Raw genomic sequence first — 26,769 nt, 5'->3', positions numbered from 1 at the left:
AAAAGAATTTTCATTTTAGCACAATTTTTACAAAAGAGTAAAAATGAAAATATGTGAAATCAACAAAACACTAAAACTTTAGCTACATACCTGAGAGAGCTGATGTATGGCAAAGCTTCTGAAAGGAACTCACAAAAACTATCACTGACAGAAGTCGCTCTGTCCCAGTACAGACAGACATTAGCCTTCATGGTATTCTGCTCCATGACGTTTACAGCTCCTTCAAACAGCTCTCTTTCACCCTCAACTGGAAGGTGCAACTGACTTCCAAGAAGGCCAAGTAAGCTGTCGTGGTCCATCTGCCCTTCACTGAGAAGGACAATCTTCCACAGCTGCCGTCGCAGAGGGCCACACCTATAATTTGAAGAATAATCAAAGACCATTTCCTCATTATAAAAGTAATCAGTAAAAGATCATCCCAATATACTTTCCATCAATTTTCTATACTTGCTTGAGGTGCCACAGCTTCTAAATTAGAAATGTTAACCTAAGCAGCAATTTGACGTTCAGAACACATGCACACATGTACCATTGGACATTTTCAAGGCATCCAAACAGTTGTTTCATTCCTTGTTCTGATACCGTGACGTCTTCAAGGTTCAGCTGTATTTTCCTGTCCTTTGACTGAGTGACCACATAGGCCATAGCACAGCAAGAGTAAGAGTCGAGACTCTGTCCAGTGAGATCCAGGCAGTAGTCCAGTTTGTCCAGAAGGTCTTTGCATGCTTTAGGACACTGGGACTCATACAGGCACTGGCATAAGAACAGTATGTCCACACCAGATCCACTGTCTTCAGAAACACACTCATCTTGCTTCCGCAGACAATGAGAAAATGTGGTCATCATTTTCTCAAAGAACCACTCAGATGTATCCTTGAGCTCCTCAGCTGGAATCAGACACTCCATCAAACTTGGGTTCTTCACATTCAACAACCTACACATGAAAGGGATCAGGTGCTTCATGTGTTTCATCTCTTTAGTCAGGCACTGCTGAAAAACATCCTCAATTTTATCTGTATTCTTGAAGAGCCACAGTGCAGCAAAAAACTCCTGCATTGTGTAATGGAGAAATGCATATGTGTTTTTTGTCTGAGTATGAGCAGCTTTGATAACAAGTTGTTTCAGGAAGGAAAGGACAGAGCTGTCTTCACAGGGCCGTTCCATTAAGTTCACAGTTTTTCCTTCAGTTGCAAGAAAAGCAACCTCAGCCAAATACAGTATTTCCTTCCTTGTGTTTTTGATGTAGGAATCTAGATCTTTGGTTTTTATTGTTACGTTGCTATTCTTTTGAAGGCAATAACGAACAATATTGATGTATATTTCAGTTATAGTGCAGGGCTGTGGAGAGTCTTCTGATGGAAAGCAGGCAGCCACCATCAGCGCATACATTGGGACGTGGCAAAGAGTTAACAACTCCAAGTTGCTCAAAACCTTCTTGTGATCTTGGTCGAGCATTGTAGATAAGTATGTTGTTATGGACTGCTCACTAAAGCCTTTCACTTCCACTCTGAGAAAGTCTCCAGAGAACAAGTCCTCATCATCTGGTCTGCACGTTACAATGATTTTTGCATCAGGTAGTAGGTCTTTCTTTACAAGTCTCTTCACCACAGATGAGAGATCTGTGATTCCATCAAAAATTATTGTAACATTCTCTGAGTTCTTCTTGATATCATTTAACACCTCTTCTTTGTCATCATCTGGTTCACTGAACAAACCGAAAAGAAGATGCTCCAAGCTCACATCCTTCATGAAGTTGGATGTTTCTCTCATGTCAAAGTAAAAAATGTAATCTAGCTCTTGATTTTCTCCTTCTGCCCAGAGTTTCAACATTTCCTGTGTGAGTGCTGTCTTTCCAATCCCCGCCTTACCAACCAAGACTATGTTTTCATCCACTTTCAGCAGGTCACTGGGGGAAATTTCTGCTTTGTCCTCAGGAATGTATGTCCTTAGCTTTTTAGGGCGACTCATCTTGCTTTTCCTGTTCTTAAATTTCTTTGTTTGAAGTGGAGAAAAATTTCCTTCTGTGTCTAATACAAGTGATGTGTAGGACAGATCAGGCTTGTCGCTTCCTTCAAAGAGATTTTTGTTTGCCATCCAAAACTCCTTTGATATTCTTTGTGCTTTTGCCTTCAGCTTTGCCTGATATTTGTGGCACGACATTGGACCTAAAACAACAGTAAGTAAAGAAATGTACCGTGAATTTAACAGTGGATGAATATATACAGTGGGTACGGAAAGTATTCAGACCCCTTTAAATTTTTCACTCTTTGTTTCATTGCAGCCATTTGCTAAAATCAAAAAAGTTCATTTTATTTCTCATTAATGTACACTCAGCACCCCATCTTGACAGAAAAAAACAGAAATGTAGAAATTTTTGCAAATTTATTAAAAAAGAAAAACTGAAATATCACATGGTCATAAGTATTCAGACCCTTTGCTCAGTATTGAGTAGAAGCACCCTTTTGAGCTAGTACAGCCATGAGTCTTCTTGGGAATGATGCAACAAGTTTTTCACACCTGGATTTGGGGATCCTCTGCCATTCTTCCTTGCAGATCCTCTCCAGTTCCGTCAGGTTGGATGGTGAATGTTGGTGGACAGCCATTTTCAGGTCTCTCCAGAGATGCTCAATTGGGTTTAGGTCAGGGCTCTGGCTGGGCCAGTCAAGAATGGTCACAGAGTTGTTCCGAAGCCACTCCTTTGTTATTTTAGCTGTGTGCTTAGGGTCATTGTCTTGTTGGAAGGTGAACCTTCGGCCCAGTCTGAGGTCCTGAGCACTCTGGAAGAGGTTTTCTTCCAGGATATCTCTGTACTTGGCCGCATTCATCTTTCCTTCAATTGCAACCAGTCGTCTTGTCCCTGCAGCTGAAAAACACCCCCATAGCATGATGCTGCCACCACCATGTTTCACTGTTGGGAGTGTATTGGGCAGGTGATGAGCAGTGCCTGGTTTTCTCCACACATACCGCTTAGAATTAATGCCAAAAAGTTCAATCTTCGTCTCATCAGACCAGAGAATCCTATTTCTCATAGTCTGGGAGTCCTTCATGTGTTTTTTGGCAAACTCTATGCAGGCTTTCATATGTCTTGCACTGAGGAGAGGCTTCCGTTGGGCCACTCTGCCATAAAGCCCTGACTGGTGGAGGGCTGCAGTGATAGTTGACTTTGTGGAACTTTCTCCCATCTGCCCACTGCATCTCTGGAGCTCAGCCACAGTGATCTTTGGGTTCTTCTTTACCTCTCTCACCAAGGCTCCTCTCCCACGATTGCTCAGTTTGGCTGGACGGCCAGGTCTAGGAAGAGTTCTGGTCGTACCAAACTTCTTCCATTTAAGGATTATGGAGGCCACTGTGCTCTTAGGAACCTTGAGTGCTGCAGAAATTCTTTTGTAACCTTGGCCAGATCTGTGCCTTGCCACAATTCTGTCTCTGAGCTCCTTGGGCAGTTCCTTCGACCTCATGATTCTCATTTGCATACATACATGCACTGTGAGCTGTAAGGTCTTATAGACAGGTGTGTGCCTTTCCTAATCAAGTCCAATCAGTTTAATTAAACACAGCTGGACTCCACTGAAGGAGTAGAACCATCTCAAGGAGGATCAGAAGAAATGGACAGCATGTGAGTTAAATATGAGTGTCACAGCAAAGGGTCTGAATACTTATGACCATGTGATATTTCAGTTTTTCTTTTTTAATAAATTTGCAAAAATTTCTACATTTGTTTTTTTCTGTCAAGATGGGGTGCTGAGTGTACATTAATGAGAAATAAAATGAACTTTTTTGATTTTAGCAAATGGCTGCAATGAAACAAAGACTGAAAAATTTAAAGGGGTCTGAATACTTTCCGTACCCACTGTATATACTCAAATACATAAAAGTGCATTAAATACAATCAGCAGATCAATGATAAATAATAAAAATGTGTAACATGATCAACAAGAACTCAGAATCAAAATACCTCGTAAATACTTAATATCCATTTCTGTGTCTTCCTTGAAAGAATAGCAGCTGATCCAGTGGTGCAGGTCAAATTTCTTAGTAGAAGCTCCACTCTTTTTCTCAGGGGGGGGTGGTGGCCTTCCCAAGGTCCTCTTCCTTGTCATGTCAATAATCCTAAGTAATTCATAACAAGCTCCATCCCCTTTGTTTGTGACTAACCTCAGTATTTCTCTGGTTTTATCAAAGTCATTGGTCTCTGCCTGTATTTTGCTAACTTCTTCATCAGTGAGAACTTCTCCCTGATACAAGTTCTCCAGAATCACAGAGAGACTCTTTAATTCTCCCACAAGGTGGTGTCTGGCATGTCGGACATATTCTAAGGCAGACTGTGACTGTGATGTACAAGCCATGTCCTGACTTCTGTTTGTCCTGCAAACAGACCCAACTTCAACGATCTGAAAAACAAGATACCAGAAATAAAATGTTAATCAAAATAATTATTTTGCCTGTGATGTGTTAACTATTATGTTAAACATCAGAAACCTTTTTGCAGGACTGTCTAAACATCATGCAGTTGGAATAATTCAACAGCTTAACATCAGTCCTAATGGTGTCTATCCAAGATGAAGAATGTGCAAAACAAAACAGCAGAGTAGGGGATCTAAACATTCTTGAGACCTGGTCCTTTAAGGCCACATGTAGACTAAGATTGAGACTTGCAGACACTACACACTGCATCACTTAAATGCATCACATCCTCTGAAGCTGATAAACAGCAAAATTTTCTGCTTTGAAAGAATTATTTGGTTCTCAAGTTAGTTGCAGATTAATGTTCTGTCATCCACTAGTCAATTCATCAGCCAAATGTTGCAGCTGTATGAGTTAAACATCTCCCAAACCTAAGACAGTACAAGATAGTGTTCTTTTTAGTTACAATGCAAGTACAACACTATTTATTATATCAGAGGGCCTGTTAATGCAACTCAACATGATTTTAGGCAGGACTAGTGCATAAATGCTATATTTACATAGCATCTGTATCATTCACACAACCATACAGAAAGTATAATAAGCAATTTAATTTATTCATTTTGGCTTCAATGTGTATTTGACACGATTACAGACACAAATACAAATTCTGCATTGTACATTATGAGAGAAATCTGTTTGGTGCTTATTAACACAACCTGGTTGGCTACCTCCGGCTACCTCATATCGTCACCACAGTGACAAGTACTAACTAGTCATAATATTTACTTTTTTTTTTACTTCTAAAGTATAATACAGAACAATGCACACATTGAAAAATATTCTCTAGGTTGTAAAAAATAGGAACAGTTACTATAGACGGGTCCATCTGCAGACTACAGACCAGGGGGCGTGGCATGACCATCCAGTTACACCCCCAAACACAATACCGGCCAATGGAGGACTGTTCAGTCACATACCGTTTTGGGTCGAAGTGAATTAGAAAAGACAGCCCATGAAATAACGTTAAGATGACGAAACAGAAGAAGAGCTATGGCGGAGCACAAGCAACAGGTAATGATGATGTTTGTGTATAGTAAACAATATATTTAACAATAGTCACGCCCCCTGGGGGGTGTAACTGGATGTCACGTCATGCCCCTATCACGCCACGCCCCCTGGTCTGCAGGCCGGACCTTATTGGCCGCTCAGCCTTGCAGCCATTTTTTCCCAGGGGCCACTCGTGGTTTTGCAGCGAAAAATCCCCTGTGGCCCAAAAAGCATTTTCCCTTAGAGCGCAACAGTAAAAGAGAGGCCTGTAAAACTGTTAACAGGACGCCTCCAGCTGTGCACACAGCCCAATATCAATCTTTCTATTCTACATTTTTCAGCCATGCGGTTTTAATCTTTGTAAAAGTTTTTCAAAGCCCAGAAAAGTCTTTTTTCTCTGAATGACGTCACCACTGTGTACGTGCACTCTATCCGCGGTCCCGCTGTGTCTCGGGGACGAGGACGGTTGCTAGGTTACTGCAGCACAAGCTAACTTCATGACGGTTTAGTTACTGTTGGCCTGCCGCCTCTGTGGCTGAGCCAAATTAAAGACTAATAAATATATAGCGAGTGAGTTACTAAATAGCTCTGTTAAATAAAACTTTTACAAAGCAACGTTACAGCTGAATAGAAAGCAATACTCAAGAAAGATAAAGGTCGACTTCAAACTAGTTTTGGCGCGAACGTTACCTTTGTTGAAACTACTTTGCTAACAGCACCACAAACTTAAGTAATTTATTATAAATGAGCTTAAAGTATCTATAAATAACATTAACGCACCTTGTTTTGTCCTGAAAGATAATCATTGACTGTATATAGAAAAAAATCCCATAAAAATGTGGTGTTTTTTATTGGATTTGGATCTTATTTGTTGATTAGATTTTAGCTGAAAATAAGGAAGAGGAAGTAAAGCGGAAAACTAGGACGTCCTCAAACTAATTTAAAGTTAGAGGAAGAGGTGAGCTTCACCTTACATATAAGTAACGCAACACTGGTGGCAAATTTATAAACTTTATCATCCGCAGGTATATTCTGAGAAGTGGTTGACGAAATGATAATTGGAAAAAGAAGGGAAGGCTCTTTTCTTCTATAGGTTCTCTTCTTCAGCTATACCAGGGGTCGGCAACCTTAAACACTCAAAGAGCCATTTGGACCCGTTTCCCACAGAAAAGAAAACACCGGGAGCCACAAAACCCTTTTGACATCTAAAATGAAGATAACACTGCATATATTGTTTTTTACCTTTATGCTATGTATAAAAAAACTACAGTGTGTTGCATTTATGAAATCAATGAACTGCTACAGAGAAAACGAAATTTTATTTCTGCATGCAACAAAAACATTTTGAACTCAGTGTCTCAGTGATAAAATACTCAGTGTCTATTTGAGCTCTCCTCGTCAGCAGTGAAAGCAAATGAATCTGCCCACGTAGCATTAAACGTTATGTTTTCTTCAAAAACTTCTCTTTTCTTGGATTTATCCATGGTTGACATACCGGGGGTCAAAGGTCAATAAATCGCGTGCCGGCGGGTGTCACACTTCGACAGTTGTGACGCATATTTTGAGCGACAAAAAATTAAACACGTTTTATTTAAATGTTACAAGGTCACCATAATCTTCGAATTTAGAATAACATTTTAAATACCAACGAACTAAAATAAAATAAATTTAAATTAAATACTCATTATTTATTTTCCAAAGCCACAGGGAGCCGCAGGGTTGACGACCCCTGACCTGTACTATACAGGCGACAGGTTTCAGTCATAACATCATAAAACTGTGCAGCTCTTCTTTCTTAATCTTACCTGAGTAGCACAGAGTCACAGAGAGACTCTTTTAATCCTCATGTTGAGTTTGGCTGGTCTCTTTGCTGAGAGCTTCCTGGTGTTTCATACTTTCACTTTTGTCGCAGCAAGACTTCGGTAAAGCTGGAAAGATATTCACAGATTCAAACTTCCCGATTAAATAACTCAGAGCTAAAACAAACAACGTCTCTTTCCTGTCGTGGTAAAGTAGAAAATGAGCTCCAACTAAGTTTTAATCAAAACGAGTCCTCCTCGGAGCTGGAGACACCAGGTAGACCTTCAGGTACAGCCGCCCAGTGAGCAGGGACCGTCTACAAAGTGCAAAACCGAAAACACATACTACATAAATATTCAATAATTTCACTCTTTTTTTTTTTATCCCAATAAAAAAAATCCCCCAAATTCTCCAAATTAACTGTAGTCCATTAATGTCTGACATGATTTTTGTGACACTACAGTGTGTAAGAGTGAAGTTAGTGTTTTCGGTATTGCACTTTGTAGACGGTCCCTGCTCAGTCAAAGCAACCGTTATTCCTCCAGCTCCGAGAACGACTCGTTTTGATTAAAACTGGGTTGTAGCTTATTTTCTACTTTACCACGACAGGAAAGATTTTTACAACATTTTAGTTCTGAGTTATTTCATCGGGAAGCTCCAATCTGTAAATATCTTTCCAATATTACCGAGGTGTTTAACCCACAAAGTGCTGTCCCGTTTCTCTTCGTGCCATTTTGAGCCCAATCACTAATTAGGCGACGTCAATTAAGTCTGTGAGAATAAATAAACAGTTAATAGAAAATCTCTTCGTCTTTTTTAATGTTTTTATTGGTTTAAGAAAGAACGATAGGAACAAACTCACCTGCTCCGTGAGAAGAAGAAAGCTAGAGTTTCAGTGATGCACCTTAAGGCAACTAACGGCCCGATGACGCTGCACGTCGCCACCAGGGGGCGCGGTGACATCATCACTCACGTTTGCAAACGTCAACGGACGGAGGGGTATATAAGAGGGGCCGGGCGGTGGGAAGCTGAGGCTGTGAAATATTAAAACCTGCTTTAGTTTGTCCGAGTCATCCAGTTAAATTAAAACCTTCCTTCAGAGAACAGCATCTGCAAGTAGGTGAAATCTCCTAAACTTCACAAAAAACCGATTAGCTGTCACTTTTCGATGTTGCCAAGTTGTTCAAGCGTTAATGAGATCATAATTAGCTTGATTGTGACTAGCTTAATCTGCTGAAAACGTTATGGTTAATTTGTAGTAGCTTCATTTTGTTTTTGACATATTTGTAACTAAATAAAAATTTATTACAGGTTAATTTCATCAACTTGCCTGGTTTTTCAAGCATGGATACAAATATAAAATATTGTTTTTACATCATAAATAATCTGCAAAAGCCAAATTTTCTATTCTTGTACTAAATATTCATATCTGAGAAGCTAAAATAAAAAAACATATTTGGTTTAAATCAATTATCAGAGTACTTGCCTGTTTTTTTTTCTAATCTTGATAATATTCCCATATCATCATGTCATATTTCACCTCCTGCTTAATTAATTGAAATGTAATGACTGGTGTTTTGGCTCCGCTCAGCCTTTCAGAGTGAACTGATGCTGATGGAGCCCACTGAGCCGGAGGCGTCATGGATGCCGTGGACCACAGAGGCAACCTGCAGGTTTCAGCAGGAAGGATGAGGTGGTGGAGGGAGGTGCACAAGTGGCGAGGCACGGGCCAGCAGAGGAGAGAGGAGGCAGGCGAGGAGGATGAAGAGCTGGTGGAGGTGCTGCTCCAGGGAAAAGCGCCCTGGGGCTTCACCCTGAGGGGAGGAACTGAGCACCGAGAGCCTCTGGTCATCACCAAGGTGATGTTGTTGTCATTATTGATTTTCACATTGAATTTCTTTTTCAATGAAAACATCATGGGAGCAGAGAACAGAGTGGGGACTTTACGCCAGATATTACTGCACTGCAACATGTGAGACCTCTGGGTCTGAGAAGCAGCTTCATCAACTCAAACAGTTTTATATTAATTAGAGTCATGGTGCAGAATTTAAAGCCGTTCAGTGTCTGAGATATCGGCCTTTACTTAGAGCAGCTGTCTTCTTTTAAACCGAACACCACTGGTGTGTGAGATATTACACATCATGCTCAAAATCTGAACTCTAAGTATGGAGCTCTGGTTAGAAAATAAATTCAAATGCTCAAATTAAAAACCTGAGATTTAAAAGAGCTTTTAAATTTTAATTTGATGGAATTAATTGATGATAAATCTTCAAAAAAAAAGTCATTTTATCTTTGGACCCAAAACCCCAGCAGTGCTAATGCTTCATATGCAACATGTTGCACAGCAGATACCAGAAGCCTTTTCCATTTGTTTACAGTTTACGTGGAGCCACGCACCACCGACCACCTCAGGTTACAGCCGGAGCAGGATTTAATTTTTAATCAGAGAGCTCAGGTTGCCGGCCACCGCAGGATGAAATGACATCCTGAGGAAAACACTGATGGAGAAAAGAAATAGAAATGGTTGTTGTACCTGTTGTGCAACCTCAGTCATCTCTCTCCATGGTTTGCTGCTTTTGTCATATTGTTTCTACTGCTCTTCGAGATTTTCTCCACACTATAACATGCTAATGCCAGTATGTTAACATGCTTCCAGTTAGCATGTTACATATTAAATACTGCTTTGCATGTTAGCATTGACAGGTTAAAAGCCTGCTCCACTTTGTGACATAAAAATCACCTGTCTGTCTGTGTGTGTGCTCAGGTGGAGGAGGGCAGCGCGGCTGCAGCAGTCCGTCTGCAGGCCGGTGATGAGATGGTGAGCGTGAACGCCGTTCCCCTCAGCGGCTCCCGTCAGGAGGCCATCTGCCTGGTGAAGAGCTCCCACAAGACCCTGACCCTGGTGATCCGAAGGTACCGCAACAGCAGATACCTGAGTTTTTGTGCCTTACTGGGAAAAATAGAAGGAAATGAAACAAAATAGGTCAATATTCTCAACTTTATCAAAATAAAATTAGTTGTAAACAAGAAGCAAACAAGAGCTTTGTGTCCTGAAACTCCTAAAATCACCAACTGTTAATTTGTCTTCTTGAGGGGAGTGGGCTGAGGCAGACGCAGCCTGACAGCCTCACACATGGGCCTCTGCTCATTTGCCCCTGAGGGTAAAACAAAAGCGGGTATTGTGGAGGCAGTTGGGCTCCAGCCAACGCTGTTATTTCAGAGCTCAGATAATGACTCATAAATGAGACAGAGGGGAGTCCCCTCTGACAGCCGCAACGACACTGACCCGGCAGACCTCACCCACCTAAAACCAGCACCACTCTCGCTCCACTGGTGGTCCTGGGAGGCAGAGGGGGTCGACCTTTAGCCCAGTTCAACCCTCAGGTCTGGACAGCCTGTGCAGATCAGCAGTGAGCGGGGATAAATGAAAATCAGAGACAAAGCCCCTGAAACGAGTTGCTCCACACTTGCAGCTCGTTGTCTTGACGATGCTGCTCATTATAAACAAGGTGTGTGCTGCTGATTGGCTCCAGTGCACCAGCGTCTGCCCTGAGTGTGACTGTTATAGAAATGAGGTTACAGTCACTAATATACCAGTAGAAGCTTTATATTATATTATTATATATATTATATTAATATATACCCATATACATGTTTTACTACAGGCAATTTACATGATATAAACTTATATCTTCATGTATCCAGAGGATGTACATATGTGATGATAATATATCACCTTATAGATGATGTATATGCCAACATCACTCTTGATATAGAACATATATGTCATATATGACATTTCTGTATGGGGTTAACTTGTGTTTGAAGCTCATATGTTGTCTGAGCGTCAGGAGGCAGAATCAGCTCCACCCTGTGGAGGCTTGAGTTTATTATGGAGTGTGTGTGTGTGTGTTTTACTTTTACATTTTTAAGCTCCAAATCCTCTTACGATGACAGTAAAATAAAATAGAATAATAGAAATAAAGCATTTAAGTGCTTCAAAAAATAGAATTAAAGTGACCACTAAAAAAAATCGTATTAATTAGGAAAGAAGATTTCATCTCTGTAGTTTTGTCTTTGCACTTATGTCAGAATTATATACTCATCTGCTCACTGGGAAATGGCAACAGAGACTTAAAGCCTGAATCCAATTACTAGTTGCAAAGCCACGGGCCTGGGCTCAGCTTTGCAGAGCGGCTCGAGTCAACAGGAGGGAAAGGTGGGCCCACGGTTGTGTTTCAACAACCAGCTTCTGCTGAGAAAACACTTGATGCGAGGCGGTTTAGAGAGCGAATGCCAGGCGTGTATGGAGAGGGGAGATTTAAAAACCTGCTGTGAGGCGTCACTCAGTCGTCCTCAGAGCTGCCTCAGTCCAGGCGTCCTCCCCTGTTTGCAGGACGAGTGGTACAGTCCATGTTGCCTAGGTGAGTTGACACTACTTAGTGGGATAGGCCATATCAGCAGAGCCCATTGTTTTCAGGGGCTTTGGCTACTCCAACAAGCACAGAGTGGGCGCTCCTGTCTGATCTCTCCGCTCTCTGGACATGTTTGCTGTGTAGAAGATAAAGAGAAGATTTTCCACTCACAGGTATTTCCTCTTCCCTCTCTCTCTCCCTCTGTCTCTGCCTCTTTTTATTTCATCTCCTCTGATTCAATCATGACAAATGGGATTGGATCAGGAAGCGGTGAATGAGTTTGAGATAGCAGGTAGCTGTTTTCTCCGTCCAGATGACACATAAAGGTTGAAAGACAGTGACCCATTTTCACAAGGGACCAGCTGTAAATGTAGAAACAAATCTGACAAACTGCTCCGAGGGGATTTCTGCTGTTTTCTTAACATCCTGAGGATTTGTGTGAAGGTGGGAGAAGGTAAACTGTGTGTGTGTGTGTGTGTGTGTGTGTAATTGGCTCTTAAGTTGTCGCGTTGTCGCTCTGTGTGAATTTACAAGGCAGTTATGTGTGTGTCAAATCTCTGTTACAACACTTAAACCTGTTGTCCCTTTCTCTCTCTCTCTCTCTCTCTCTCTCTCACACACACACACACACACACACACAGGCTGAGTGTTAACTACAGATTTAAAGTATTTTCAGACATCATTGCGACATCGTTACTCAAACAATATGTTATCTATCATAATAATAATTAATAATTTAATCGATGTAGAGAACCCTTTTAAATTCATAGGAAAATTTATTTTTATTATGCATCTGGACCCACATCTGGATCAAAACACCCTCAGAGAGACAGTCATGGGATTTACTGTCTGCGTTTATTTTCCATCATTAAGTGAAATTCAGTCTCATTTAGAAAGCTGACAAAAACGCATAAATACCTGACGTTGTGTTTAAATATTTGACCTCCTTCATTGTGAGTTCATTAACTGGTCAGTTCAGCCGAAACACAAATATATTTTCCCATTTTTTTTACTCTTTACTGCAACATAAGGTAAACACCAGCACTTTGTGTTAAATGAACGTGTGTTTGCCTCCGTGAAACAGCTTTAAGTCACAGGCATCAGCCGATGAATCGAGGTTTAGCTTCTCTGAATGAATATTGTGTTGCTCCAGGTGTCGGAGCAGAGCTCAGTGATTGCTGCTCCAGAGCCAGATGTTCCAGCTGTCTTTGGTACATCAGAGCCTCCCTTCTCTTTTTATTTTCTCGTTGCCGGTGCGGGCGGTGACACACACCGATAAGCCCAGCTGTGATGACGCTGGCACTTTCTATTGTGTGGCCGTGTTTGGAGCTCAGCGCGGCGAGGTCGGCCTCACAGGCTGCTGCTGCTGCCGGCGGCTGTTTGGCCTCCAGTGCCAACAAGCTGGTGAATCAGCAACATGTGTCACCACTGAGGGGAAGTGATAGAGATGATGGTTAGGAAAGGAAATGGTGCTGATGAGTGGTAGTGATAGTTGGAAGGTCATCAGTCATTTAACATGTGGAACAGTTTTGTACCAGGGCATCGGTTTGTTTGAATCATGGACTGAGTATTGGAGAAATCCTTAGCAAGATAAAAAACTAGGGCTGCAGCTAATTATTATTTTCATTATTATTAATCATTTAGTTTGTAAAAGATTAAAATAAGTGAGTTAAATAGTAAAAATAGCAGTAAAATAATGATTATCCTAGATGACAGGTAAAACCCAAAGATATTCAGTTTATTGGGATATAAAGCTGAGAAAAAAAATGAATCTGAAAGTATGTATTATATATGTATTGTTGTGACATCACAAAGTTCCAGAAGTCCTGACGGCTTGTTTTCAGGCTCAGTTTCTGAATACAGGCTGTGTGCATTACTACTTTAGCTGCTTATATTCTACTCTGCACTTGATTAGTTGCAGAAAATATTACGAGGAACAGCAAAGACAGTTGCACTTTGACCACTGGTAGTGGAGGCTGATGAGACCCAATCTGGGAGCGACTGTAGGTTTACAACACACTGAAATGGGTCCAGCAGAGTTTCCAGAAGTCTGTGTTTTAGGGGCTTGAAAGAGTAGTGTGGACGACAGGAGTAAACATAGACGAGATGAGTTTTAAAACTAAAATGTAGCCCTAGAATAATAACCTGACACACACCAGGACTCTCTAAGTCCTGCAGCCTCTCCTCCCCTCAGCGGAGGAGTTATTCTATGGTGAAGGAGCCACTCGGTATCTTCCTCCTCCTCCTCCTCCCCCTCAGTCTGACATTGGCTGGTATCTCTCAAAACAGACATGGGTCCAGGCCAAACATTCCTGTTTCCTGACAAGGACACTGAGGTAGATCTGGAACAGAGAAACTGGGCTGTGAAATGTAAACTTGTGATGGAACGTACTACAAACAGGCTGATAACGCACCAAATGCAGCTTAATTAAACATGCCTGAATTCATATTAATGATCATTTATCATCAGTTTGAAAAGTCTTGGATCTTTGGAAACAGACTGAGATGTTCTTGGTGGTCTTGTCATGACCTTCCTGTCCTGTTCCTTCATTTGTGACAAACTGAGCTCCAGACTCTTAGAGTCCAAACACTAGATTGCAGCAAGGACGTAGGACAGGACAATAACTCCTCCCCCTCGTCTCAAATCCCCCTTTATAATCCCCCAAGGAAATCTCCTCCGCAGCACAAGGTGGAGTGTGTCTGTGTGTGTGTGTTCATACTGGGAGGAGGAGGGGCAGTGGCTCTTCAGTCATGGAGTTACCAGATTCCTCAGTGTTCGTTTCTGTCAGACTGGTGGGAGAAGTGGTGTCAAAGTGCATCTTTTTTTTTTTTTTTTTTTTTCCTGAAGTGCTTTTGAAGGAGTCGGCTGTGGAGGAGTGAAGTGGAGGTGTCACGCAGACAGATTACACACACACACACACACACAAAGAGAACAGTATCAGATGGCTGGTAAGATCCAATGTCTCGTCATTGCTTCATTTCACTTCATCCATTTCATCAAGAGACACTTGAGTGAGTCAGTCTACAAAACATCTCATCATCACTTCATTTTATTCCAGATTTTCTTGAAACAAATCTGTCACAGCAGAAAAAAATGTTCTAACCTGTTTGTGATTCAGATTATTTGCTAAAATCAGGTTAAATGTTGTTTATTCTGCTGCTTCAACCTGTTTTACTTTTTCTTCGTTGAAGATACAGACGCCAACTTCAGTGCAAATCAACTTGTTTTAACTCAGTTTTGCAGTAAACAGGTGTAAATCTTAATTTAAGGTTGTGATTTTTGCAGTTTGACGACTTAGTTTTTCTGAGCCACCTGCTGCAACTAATGATTATTTTCAGTGTCATGTTCTGTAAACTGATTCATTATTTAGTCTAAGAACATTGTTTTTGTGCAGTGAATCACGGTCAGTGATGAGATCAGCAGTCTTCTTCTCCTTTATCAAATCCTGCAGCCAAGTGGGTCAGCTGAGTTGTAGTTTCATGTCTTCTTGAATGAGCTCGGCCCAAGTTCGACTCATATTTCCTGGGAGTGAGCGGTGGCGTCTCCTCCTCGGTGGACCAGCTGTATCCCCTGACAATAGACCCTCAGAGCTTTAGAAAAAGAGACATTTGCATTTCCATTGTGCAGGAGCTTGTTTGGAGGCAACACTCCTCTCACTTTGTGTCACATTGAACAGAGGGAGGGTTTTATGTTAAGGTAACAGTTTGGGATTAAACACAGTCCGATCGGCTGCTCCATAACTGGTGCTGATGCTTTTAAAAACATTGAAAATCAAACTTAAAGAGACGTTTGATTTGTGTTTTATCAGATAATCCTGGATCACCATTTTTAACCTTTAATCTTTTCTTTACTTCTTTTAGAAAATGACAATAAAACAACCAAACTGTCAAACCCACAACACTTTGATTTGTAAAGACATCAGAGTCAGACAGACGTCTCTCTTTCTTTATTCCATGGCAGCGACTGGGAGACTCTCAGACTCCTGGGTGATGTCCCACTTGAAGCAAGGGCACGGCAGGGAGGGAAAATACCTCCCTGCATTCCTCCTCTGAAGGAATGCAGCGTCTCCATCATGACCTGGCAGGGTTAAAGTTTCAGTCAGGGCGACTGAAGTCTCATTTGGATGAGAGATTTCACTTGGGTCTGACATTTCAACTTGGGAACTTGGGAAACAATCTCCCCAAATATCAGCATTTGAAATGTTAAACAATTATCACATTATAGTTTGTCCTTTTGTTCCTTTTGTGCTTAAATCCACACATTATTCCCTCATTTATGGGGATATACAGGGAGGCAGATTTCCTTCCATCCTGTGGATCCACTTCTCATCTGTCTAATTTTTCTAAAAGCTAAGCAGCTAAGCTCTGTCTGGGCCATATGGCTGTGACAGATCCGTCTCCCTCTCCTGTTGTGAAACCTCTTCACAATAAAAGACGGGTCAACAGCCGATGTGAAGTTTCCTTGGGAAAAGCAGTGAGAGGAAAAATTCATTTTGACAGTTGTCTTCTGTGAATGTTTGACGCCTCCTGCTTCTTCTTTGCCTCCTCCCTCTCGCCGCCCATCAGGCCTAAAATGGTTGACGTTGTATCGCCACGAACAATGCCGTCAGAAACCGAAGTTCACGTGGCGAGGAGCTTTCTCACCAAGATTTTGCGAAGCTCTATGAGGTACCATCAGCCAGCCACATCCCACTGTGTTTGCTGGTAGTTTGTGTCATCTTTGGTCATTGAGTTTTTACATTGTGCTTTGTGCTCGTTGTGTTTCGGTGCTAGTTGTCCAAACCAGATGTTCTTTAGTTGTGACATGTTCATTTGTGGTAGTTGTCCGATAGTTGTATTCAGTCCTGTGATCTTCAGCCACCTCATGTGCTTTCAGTTGGTTTTGTCTCTGGTTTAATAAACTGTGCGAAGCGTCTATGATCCATTAAACATGTAATTATTTTCCCTTTCAACATGCTCTCCAGGAAGAACCGCTTCAAAGGGTACGTGCAGGTCCAGTGTGAGAAAAGTGGATGTTACAATAAAGTTATCAGTTTGTTTCTGAGGCTCCTGCTAATTAATTAATGGATGATTTTATAAAAGCAGATTAGAACCAAATTCTCTTGTGAAATCTAACATTTAAATACAGTTTGTCATTTATGCCATTAGCAGATTTTTATTGTAGACAAACAACTCAACTGAATTATGTGTATTTGAAACTGTATTGAATAAGGACGTGAGGATGAAGGTTTACAAGAGAGAATCTTTGCACTTTCTAAACTCTGCACTTGTTGCACAGGGAGCTCTTAGAGGAAAAGGATGTTGGTGCCAAAACCTGTAAAAAAAAAAGTCAAACTATACAAAATCCTACCATCTGTCTTCTCATGTTCAGTTTGGAAAACAGTAAAGAAGCAGAAATGTCAAATACTCCCCTGTGATAGTGTAAAGTGTTTTGTTTGCTCTCTACTTTGCAGGAAGAATGATCCGCGCTCACGGCCCCATTCCTGGCACTCCTCCAAGCTGACAGAAGAGGAGTCGGAGCCCGCTGGGAGAGAGGCCACCCTGGCACCAGTCTGGCAACCAAAACATGAAGCAAGGTGAGTTTTTAAGTCCTCTCTTAGCTTTTCTGGTGTGTCTCTTTTAATGCATAAATACAGATTTCTGATAGCACAACAATAATTCATCAAATTCAACCATTGCATTTTTTCTGACCTCAGGCCCAAAGAGTCGTCCACTCAAGGGGACCAGAACACTCACTGTCAGCGCACCAGTCAGTTCAGCTCAGTGAGCAACATGGAGAGACTGGACCATCCCTCTCATCCCTACCCACCAGGTCGTCTTTCCCCGACCAAATACATCAGCAGTGCTGAGCCACTCTGTGGACCAGGAGGCAAAAGAGACTCTGGGCTCAGCTGTTTCTCCAACGGCTCCAGCCCTCCCATTCATGACCAGAGCACATCTGGCAGGAAGGGCACGAGCACTGAAAACATTTTCTTCAAGGGCCTTCAGAGCGAAGGGCCTCAACAGGTTGGGCGGCCCAGGTACCTCCAGCCGATGCTAGGGAGTGGAGGCTGGGAGGGGTCACGGGCAGAGGAGCAGCCCGCCTCTCGGGTTTCGATTGCAGGGAGACCCAGCACCGGCCCAGTGTGGCAGGTACCAGAGAAGAAGAAGTCCCAGTCTCCTCCTCCCCCGCCTCCTCCCCTGCGCAGTGACAGTTTTGCCGCCACAAAGGTGTTCCCTTACTCCGAGGGGCCTAGTGGCCCAACAAAGAACAACGGCAGATCATTTGAAAAACTGACTGAAAATAATGACCACAATGGTCCGAGATCTCACCAAGAGAAAACCTCAGAGGCCAGACACAGCTTCAACCCACTGCCCACCAAAGACTTCCTCCACCCAAACACAGCAGCTGACCACAACCACAACCAGCTGCACCCCAACAAACTCTTCTCCTTGTCCAGCAGTGATGTCAGACAGTCCCATCACACCCAGGTTCCTGCCCACCAGAGGCAATACAGTGACGAGAGCCCCTTCTACCTGCAGACCAGATCAGCTCCTCCCACCAAGACTCAGAGTGTTGGAAACTACTATCGTAGCCTCCAGGATCTGCCCACTAATGTCTTCAGCCGCAAACAGGTCCGGCACTCCACAGCATCCATGACAAGTTCTGCTGCAAACCCAAACTTGGAGAGTGGGGGGCACAGCAGATACTACAGCATGGCGAGCAAGCATTCGGTTCAGAACGCTGAGCTCAGACAGGGAAAAGCAGAAGGCCGGAGGGGGGAAACAGAGAAACCTCACTGGGTAAATAGCAATGAACCAGGCTTCCCAGGTTCCATGAAGACAAACGTTAAGGCAAAATATTCTCTACCTCAGTCCCAGATGCCTTACAGTGACAATAAGGAGCGTAACAGCCATTCCCACCTCGGGAACGGTCTTCATTATGACCATCAAGCGTCTGAGCATTCTGTTCGAAGCCGCAGCCCAGAGGATGCTGCAAAGAGAAGTGAAGGACAAACTAATGACATGAAAAGACACTTTTCAACACATCAGAGTATTGATCATAAGATCAGTCTTTCAAGGCAGCAAGACCCATGGGTGCCTCAAGAAGACCACCGAATATCCCCCCTCAAAACCCCGCTTCTCCACTCCCTGGCCCAGGAGAGTAGGAGTCTCACTGAGAGACAATCAGCAGCTACAACCATGGGTGTCTTTTCCACCCAGGATACTGGTGGAAAAGCGAATCGGCGCAGTGACCGTTACGCCACAACCCTCCGCAAAGAGATCCAGCAGAAACGAGCTCAGCTGCAAAAGAGCCGCAGCGCTGCAACGCTGACATGCGATGCAGAAGATGAGGAGGTAGAGGACTGGAGATCCACAGAGACTGCTATGTCTTCTAATGTCTCCTTTTCCAACACCTACAAGGACCACCTGAAAGAGGCACAGGCCAGGGTCCTCCAGGCCACTTCCTTCCAGAGACGAGACTTAGAGCCCCTTGGACCAGAGGCGCCGGTGGTTAAAACTTCTAATGCACGCCTTAGAGGACGTAAGCGCTTCCCTCTGGCAAAGAGGACTCACTCCTTCTCAGAGCCTGACAAGATAGACAAAGTAGGAGTGGAGGGAGAGCCTCAAACAGGGTCCTTTGGAGAGCGGAGGAAGTTCTTTGAGGCCAAACCGGCGTTCTCCAGACCTGTACTGAAGTCAAGTCAGGGTGGAAACTTGAATGCAGACCTTGGTGAGACAGGCAAACTCAAACAGAGAACTCCCTCCGGAGAGCCTGAGGAGGCTCACCCACCTGCAGACCCCAACCACCTCAGCCCTGGTAATAAACAGACCTCACTAGAGCAGCAGAGGCTCGGGACCTTCGCTGAGTACCAGGCCACATGGAATAAACAGAAGAAGTCATCAGAGGCCAAGACGCAAGGGAGGTATCACTCTGCAGAGAATATCCTAGATGCAGATGCTGAGGAGAAGGCCATCTGCATCCATGAGAGATCCAGATCTTCCCCCTCTGCAGACTTCTGTACACAGGTGGGTTTTAATATTTCTGAATCTTTTAACGGATCTATTTGACGTATCAATAGATGTCAGTAAAGGCTGTTGCTGTAGATTGAGCGCACCCCAGTAGCCAAATGGTTAATGTATATACCATGTAAACGAAAGGTTCTGGGCTGTTTTGTGATCTGCAACCTCTGGTTAAGGTTTGGTGAGATTAAGGAAACTTAAACCCCTGGTTTAAGATTAAGAAAAAAATGAAGTCATGGTGAAAAGAAAACTAACATCACGCTACTTTCATTTTTTGCTTCTGACAAATAAGTCATGCAGTAACATGCATGACCACAAGAGGTCGAAATGTAAACGCACAAGAAGCCAGGGCTGTCAGTTTCTGTAGAGGGCAGTCTGCATTTAGCAAAGCCCTTAACTTTACCTTTTATTTTGCAGAATATTCCTTCATCATGGAGAGACCCTCAAGCCCAGCAGAGCAGTTACACCACCAGGTGAGATTTTACTCTGTTTTTACAGAACATATATAAGATAAAATACTTTAAAAATTGCGTGGGTAAAACAAAGAAATCAAAACTGGCCTCCAAACACATTTTTTTATTATTATTCACTCTTTATGTTGAGTTATATTGAGTTCCACAGGGCTCAGTGCGATAAAAACACAATGAAGGGTAGCAGGAAGGCCCATGGTTGGTCAGATCAGAGAAAGGTCAAACAGCTGGTTACTATCCTCCGAAGTGTCGGCATCAACATCCACATGTGTTGTAGCAAAATGCTGAACACCTACGTGCTCACTCTGACCTGTCGGTTACTCGGAAACATCCGCCTAAAAGACATGCTTGTGAAGTTTCATGTAAATGTGGAATGTATTAGAGTGGTGAGGTTTCAGTGCAGGAAGAGGACAGGTCTCAGTTTCCCATTTCAAGTTTCCTGGGCTGAAAGGAAATGATCGTTTTCTGTCACACTAGATCCCTTTTCCAACTTTATCTCCTGTTGTTGAGGTGAGGAGTATCTCCTGGATTCCTGTAGGAAACTACACCTAGATTTACAAAAGTGTGTGTGCAGTTACTGGTGATTTACGGCGGGTGGAGAGTGTATCAGTTTATTCTTAAGCTGCTATAGAATAAGAAAACATACCTGTTGTCTGTGTGATCATTTTCATGGTCAAAAGGGGAAATGAATCCACAGCATTTTCTCCTTTGTTAGTTTGTTGTGTTCTGCACAGGGGAGGATGTAACACTCCTCAGGAAATGTGATATTCAACCACAAGTGTCAACGAACCCAAGAATTCTGTCTTTCTAGTTTTACTTCAGGCGCCTTTTCAGTGGGTGGTGTTTGAATAAACACTGAAGTCTGAGGTCATTTATGCAGCTTGGCTTTACGTTCACCATTAACCAGAACCCTTAATTTATATATGAGACGATCCTCGAACCAATTTTACCTCAGTCTGAATATGAAATGTTTAATGAAGCCTTTAGAGCTGCTTCTGCTCCTCACTCTGCTGGTACATAAATGATTGAGAGGTTTAATCATGTCCATCATTACTGTAAGGTGTATTTAATTGGCTGGTCTCCAACTCTTCCAAATTAAGAGCAATTTGAGCATTAAATTCAGATTTACTGTTGATACTTAAGTTAGGCTGAGACTGATTTCTGCAGCCATTTCTGCTTATTGGATTAAAAATTTGAATTCTGCGCTGGAAAGTTTGTTTTATCCACTTATTTATACACGGACCTCCACAGTCACAGACTTGTTTTTCTAAACAGAGCTGTGGTTCAAACAGACAAAAAACTTCTGACTCATGTTGTGTTGACAGAGTTTGAGTTGATGTCTCATTTCCTCCCAGTACAACTGAAAACACAGTGAATATGGACGAATCCATGAGGACCAGTATGCAAACATTTCCAACAGCTTAATGAAGAGAACAAACTGAATCATTGTAAATGAAAAGAGTAATTAAGTGTGATTATGATCTTGTAGGACACAAAACAATACACTGTGGGAGGTTTGAGACCATGTTACCTTCAGGTACTGATGAGGTTTGTCTTTATTTTGACCTCTAGAGGGAAGGCAGAGAACAGGCTACGATACCAGCCTGACCACAGCCCACAGTCGGCCCCGTCACTCCCCAGAAATGAGGGCCCAGTCCCAGGCCTCTCTGACCACAGGCTCAAACCAGACACTGCCAGTCCCTCCCACACCACACTCCCCTCTGGCCCTCGAAGCCTCAGCCCCAACCCCGGCTCCCAGCATCCACAAACCAAGGGCCTCCTGCCGCCGCCCAGGCCCCATTTAGGCCCAGAAACCACATCCTCCTCCCAGGAATTCCTCGCTGGCGCCCAGGCAGACCAGTCAGCGCTCCAGCCTCTGTCCAGATCCAGCTCCGACACCCAGCACCATGCTGCTGCCCCGGGCTCCTCCGCGGGCTCCGCCCCGGCCAACTCCCCTCACCTCAGCAGGACACCCGGACCAGACATGAGTAAAGGAGATGTAGAAACTGAGCAGGAGAAGGAGCAGTTCCCTCCACCTTCCTCCTCTCCATCCCCATCCTCCTCCTGGACGGCTGCTCTGTCTCTTCCTACAGCGGATCGAGCGCGGTCCCCCTCGCCACACTTTGCACCGCTGAGACTGACCGACAAGCCGCCAGCTGTGTCCGTGCAGGATGACTCACCGCTCAGGTAAGCAGCTTAGCCGAAGCGCCTCAGGTCTCCTCACCGCCCCTCGTTATGTAAAGCTTTTCCTTCTGTTCTAATGGAAGAGGCTTTGAGCAACAGCTCACATGGAGGGAAAATGAGATGTGACAAATAACACAATAACAGACTTACACATCAGACCTCCGCTAAGAGTTTAGCCTGACAAGTAGCACATGTTTGTCAAATGCCTGAAATGTAAAATGCGCCCACAGAAACAGTCTGATTGTGCACGTTGTGGATTTCCTCTGCAGCCTGAGAAGAATCAAACTGGAGGCTGTAATTTTGTTGGTTTGGTTTGGTCTCTACTGCAGTTCTACTGTTCGATCCGTCCTTTAATCAGAAAGAGTCGACTGCTTAGCTCTGGTGTTTGTTAAAAAATCCTGACCCTGAGATCTGGTTCATGTCCAGGTCAGAGAACGAGTTTAAGCTCGCAGAAATGATGGACGTGAAGAGTCCGGTGAGGAAAGTCCCCGTGAGGATCGTCCACGCCGAGAGCAGCTCAGATCGGGAGGGGCGGGCCTACCTGCCCCAGAGCAGCGAGATCTGCAGCGCCTTCGAGCCGCCGCCCTACATCCCCTGTCTGGGTGCTACAGAACGCTCGGCTTCGTCCCTGTTCAGCGCCTACACCCGTCAGACCGCTGTGGACCCGGGCCAGGAGACGGTCTCCGAGCTGAGCTCAGCAGGCGCTCGGCGCTCAGAGGAGGACGCCAAGAGAGAGGAACTGGCCAGGGACATCATGGGTAAAGACAAGTCCCTGGTGGACATCCTTGACCAGAGCGGCAGGAAGACCACCATGGACCTCATGGAGGGACTCTTCCCCTCAGAGGAGCAGGTCCTGGAGGGGGCCCACCAGCGGAGGAGGGCCTCCACCAGCTCCAGGCTGCCCACCTCATCCCCCAGGAGCCCGGACAGGTAAGTGTCACAGTCGGGTTGTTCAACCTTCACTCAGCCTGCCCTCTGGTGGTCAGAGCTTTCATTACAGTCCCAATGTGCTCTGCTGTGTGTCAGGAGGGAGGAGGAGGACGTGTCTGTGTCAGCGGCAGCTTCCCTGGTGCCCAGCTCCTCCTACTACAACACATCAGCTCCCAAAGCCGAGCTGCTCATCAAGATGAAGGACATGCAGGGGCAGCTGGAGGAGCAGGACTCTGAGGATGAGCTGGACGTCGACCTGGCCAGTAAAAAGGTAAAACACACACCAGACAGACAGACAGTTAATCCCCATCAATCTGTTCATCTTCACTGAGGTTTTGTAAGTGGAAAGTAAGTGGACTGAATTTTTCTTCTCCAGCAAGAGCTGATCTCCAGCCTGGCGAGGAAGCTGGAGGTGCTGCGGGAGGCACGGCAGAGCCTGCAGGAGGACGTGGAGGAGAACGAGAGTCTGGGCCGTGAGGTGGAGGCCACGGTGCAGCGCCTCTGTCAGCCCAACCAGCTCGACAAGTTCCGCATGTTCGTGGGCGACTTGGACAAAGTGGTGAGCCTGCTGCTGTCGCTGTCGGGGCGGCTCGCCCGCGTGGAGAACGCCCTCAACAGCCTGGAGGACGAAGCTCCACCAGAGGAGAAGGTAACCGTCCATCACATGTGGGCAGGAAACAAAAATATAATTCATATGACATTTATGCCGTCATTCTGATCTGCTGAATAACATCTGTTCTCCATCAGCGCACCCTGACAGAGAAACGCAAGCTGCTGATGCGTCAGCACGAGGACGCCAAGGAGCTGAAGGAGAACCTGGACCGTCGAGAGCGGCTGGTTTCTGGCATCATGGAGGTCCACCTGGACGCAGAGAGCCTGGACGACTACCGGCACTTCGTCAAGATGAAGTCGGCTCTCATCATCGAGCAGCGCAAACTGGAGGACAAGATCAAGCTGGGCGAGGAGCAGCTGAAGTGCCTGTTGGACAGTCTGCCGCTGGAGCAGAGGCCGCGGCTCTGATGCTGCTGACTGGATCAGGGCTGAGGAACCTGGAGACCGAGGACGTCGTCGTTAGTTGTTGTCCAACTTCATGACTGAGCCGTCTGAAGCCTCTTTTCATGCCAGTGGTGTCGTTATCGTTTCTCACAGTTAATACTAATAATAATGGACATCACATGGACAGAAGTCACAAAAAATCTGGATCCTGAAGCTCTTAAAGATTCAGCTCATTCATTCTGGAGCAACAGCATGAAATTTATCAATTTATTTTTTTATGTAAAACTCCCTGAAGTTGATTAGAAATGAGCTCTGGACCCTTGTGGAGGCCGACAGTCTCCTCGGTGATGGGTCTTTTATTTTTACATATCTTAGTGACCCACCTGGTGTTTATACAAAAACATCTTTTGACCCCATGATTTTATCTCCACAGTTAAATCCTCTGACACTAAAAGATGGTATTTTTGCTCCTAAACGGCCTAGACACCAACACGGGAGGGCGAAGACAAGAACTTGAGCCAAGTGTAGTCTCTACACACATATCATATTTTCTCACCCGGTGCGTGAACCAACACGTTCTTTTGTCTCTTCATCTCCTCCTTTCATATTTGTGTTCACTGCTCGGCTACTTGTGGCTGCGTTTGTAATGAATTATCATCACGTGTGTTTTAAGATTCAAAGTAATGTTTTCTAGTAATTTATTGTAGGCTTTTGAAAATGTGTTTGGAGAAAGGGAAAATGTTTTCCCCCCGTCGACCAAGACGTGACGACCCTCTGGTTTTGGAGTGGAGCTCTTTCATTCCTGCTAGAATAAGAGGTGGGTCTGAGGACCGGAGGACGATGCTGATTGTTCCAGCAGTACAGATGTTGCTCTACAGATGTTGCTCCTATAGGATCATTTCAGGTTTTCATTCACACTCAGTGCTTTTAGCTGAAGCTCCCATCCAGACATCCTCCTGACTCGTGTACATTTTCTACTTGTGAAGGACTGAGGTGCAGCTGGTGTTTTCTGTGGAGCTGAAAGATGAAGTTAGCACTTTACTCTCTGCTTTGGTCCTTTTAGGGGACTCTACATATCTACTTATCTGAAGACGTGCCTACTGTAGCCTCCCACCACTGTGATCTTCATGGACAGACGTGGGCGTGCCCCTGGGTACTGTGTTCAGCCCACACTTTATGTATGCAGTGCGCTCTTTCACCAACTTGGAAGCAATAAAATGATAAAGCTGAGAGACCTGCTGATCTGTCGTTTGCTTTCATATCTAATGCATTTTTCTAATTTCACAAACGCTCGCTGCGGAAATCTCATTTCATCGAGTCATTATGAAGCTGAATTGTAAAGAGGTGCAGCAGTAGAGGATGTGTTTATGTCTCGGTGTCTGTATCTGGAAAGAACAAAGTGTAGGTACAGGTCTGATTCTCAGTTGATGTATTAATATGGCTGAAGTTTCTTTCTTCCTTTACTAGACCAAAAGACCAAAACCAAAAGTATTGTTCAGTTGACGAACGTTAGAGGAGCCCAGACTGAATCGGTTTGATATTTTTTTATGTTTTTACTTTGATATCAGGATGAATTTTTGTTTGCACATGTTTTTTTTTCACCAGGCCTTTGATAATCATGTAAACTCTGACACCCTTCAGTTTCCTGTTGTTTCCCGGCAGTGCTGACGTACTGTAGGAACTTTTACTGCCCCACACTGGGACATTTTACAACACGTTTACTGCACCTGGTAGATACGGGATCAGGTCCTGTGTTTTGTTTTGAGTGTGGTGGGTTTATGTCAGTTTCCCTTTAAGACCAGAACTAAATGTTTGAACACATCATAACATCCTAACACAGCATCCTTCTGTAATGTTCTGTGAAGGCTGTGAAATTATCTATCATCTAAATGAACAAGAAGCATAAGTTTAAAAAACTTTCACTCACAGATTTAGTTTTTCTCTGCTGCTCATGCTGTTAGTTTTATTCTCAGTCATGGGCCCTCAAGGCAAACAATGATTCAACTGTAAGTGGGAGGACGTTTTTTTGGCTCATGTATCCACAGTGTTTTTATTTGCAACTGCAACAGGTTCAGTCAGACAAAAGTATATACACACTTTAAAAAACTATTTTTAATTAATCCATTCACACCAGAAAACATAGTGTTTTACTCCGTCTCTGATGGTTTTCACTGTAATGTGGGTGGACATGTTAAACTGACAAATTATGATCCTGTTTATCCTGATTGTGACAAAAACTACTGTTGCACATCTTTATTCAACTTCCAACACACTAATGTTCTGACTTAAACTGTGGCAAATTCACTGATGAACATAAATGAACATAGATTTTATTATTCGGCTGCGAGATTATTGGGGAGTTTGTAAAAAGCTGCAGGTCACCCTGCGACTCAAAGAACATTTCTCCAACAAAAAAGGAAAAGCAGCGTTAATTATGTTGAAGCACATGATCAAACCAGGTCAGAAAAGAAGAGGAGTGAGATGAGGCTCAGGCCCGCCCTCTGTCTGAGTCTGCT

At 43.9% G+C, this 26,769-nt stretch overlaps 2 protein-coding genes across 16 annotated transcripts in view; one reads left to right on the top strand and one right to left on the bottom strand.

The window, feature by feature from the left end:
- LOC139609590 (uncharacterized) overlaps nt 1–8,213 on the bottom strand; it is a 38,268-nt gene extending 30,055 nt beyond the window's left edge. For 3 of the 9 annotated variants that reach the window (XM_071464373.1, XM_071464372.1, XM_071464374.1), the window contains exons 1-4: nt 7,260–8,084; nt 3,956–4,391; nt 530–2,165; nt 91–354 (exon numbers count right to left, since the gene is read on the bottom strand). In XM_071464373.1, the coding sequence (XP_071320474.1) occupies nt 91–354; nt 530–2,165; nt 3,956–4,346 (2,291 nt within the window). In that variant the 5' untranslated portion in view covers nt 4,347–4,391; nt 7,260–8,084. Of the gene's footprint in view, nt 1–90; nt 355–529; nt 2,166–3,955; nt 4,392–7,259; nt 8,087–8,116 lie in introns of those variants that run through there. The other 6 variants (XM_071464370.1, XM_071464368.1, XM_071464369.1 and 3 more) reach the window with 6 other exon arrangements.
- A 12-nt stretch (nt 8,214–8,225) lies between these two features.
- On the top strand, nt 8,226–25,483 carry LOC139609592 (protein Shroom2-like). 7 transcript variants are annotated; one of them, XM_071464378.1, is made up of 13 exons: nt 8,226–8,370; nt 8,846–9,113; nt 10,019–10,167; nt 16,236–16,337; nt 16,634–16,651; nt 17,123–17,245; nt 17,366–19,679; nt 20,091–20,146; nt 21,716–22,330; nt 22,754–23,257; nt 23,354–23,528; nt 23,634–23,906; nt 24,005–25,483. In XM_071464378.1, the coding sequence occupies exons 2-13, from the start codon at nt 8,895–8,897 to the stop codon at nt 24,275–24,277; spliced, it is 4,821 nt and encodes a 1,606-aa protein (XP_071320479.1). In that variant the 5' UTR covers nt 8,226–8,370; nt 8,846–8,894; the 3' UTR covers nt 24,278–25,483. The 7 variants fall into 7 exon arrangements, with proteins under 7 accessions (XP_071320479.1, XP_071320480.1, XP_071320481.1 ...); XM_071464379.1 differs by lacking the exon at nt 16,236–16,337; XM_071464380.1 differs by lacking the exons at nt 16,236–16,337; nt 16,634–16,651.
- Nucleotides 25,484–26,769: the final 1,286 nt, after the last annotated feature.

This window comes from Trachinotus anak, unplaced genomic scaffold (assembly GCF_046630095.1).
Source record: "Trachinotus anak isolate AG129_WGS33_773 ecotype Australia unplaced genomic scaffold, CSIRO_AGI_Tana_v1 ptg000026l, whole genome shotgun sequence".
Lineage (NCBI taxonomy): Eukaryota > Metazoa > Chordata > Actinopteri > Carangiformes > Carangidae > Trachinotus > Trachinotus anak.
This window is presented reverse-complemented; position numbering and strand designations above follow the sequence as displayed.

Coding starts and splice junctions, on each gene's coding strand:
- LOC139609592 (XM_071464378.1), top strand. CDS start 8,895: ATGGATGCCGTGGACCACAGAGGCAACCTGCAGGTTTCAGCAGGAAGG. Junction 17,246..17,365: donor CAACCAAAACATGAAGCAAG/GTGAGTTTTTAA, acceptor TTCTGACCTCAG/GCCCAAAGAGTCGTCCACTC. Junction 23,529..23,633: donor TCGACCTGGCCAGTAAAAAG/GTAAAACACACA, acceptor TTTCTTCTCCAG/CAAGAGCTGATCTCCAGCCT.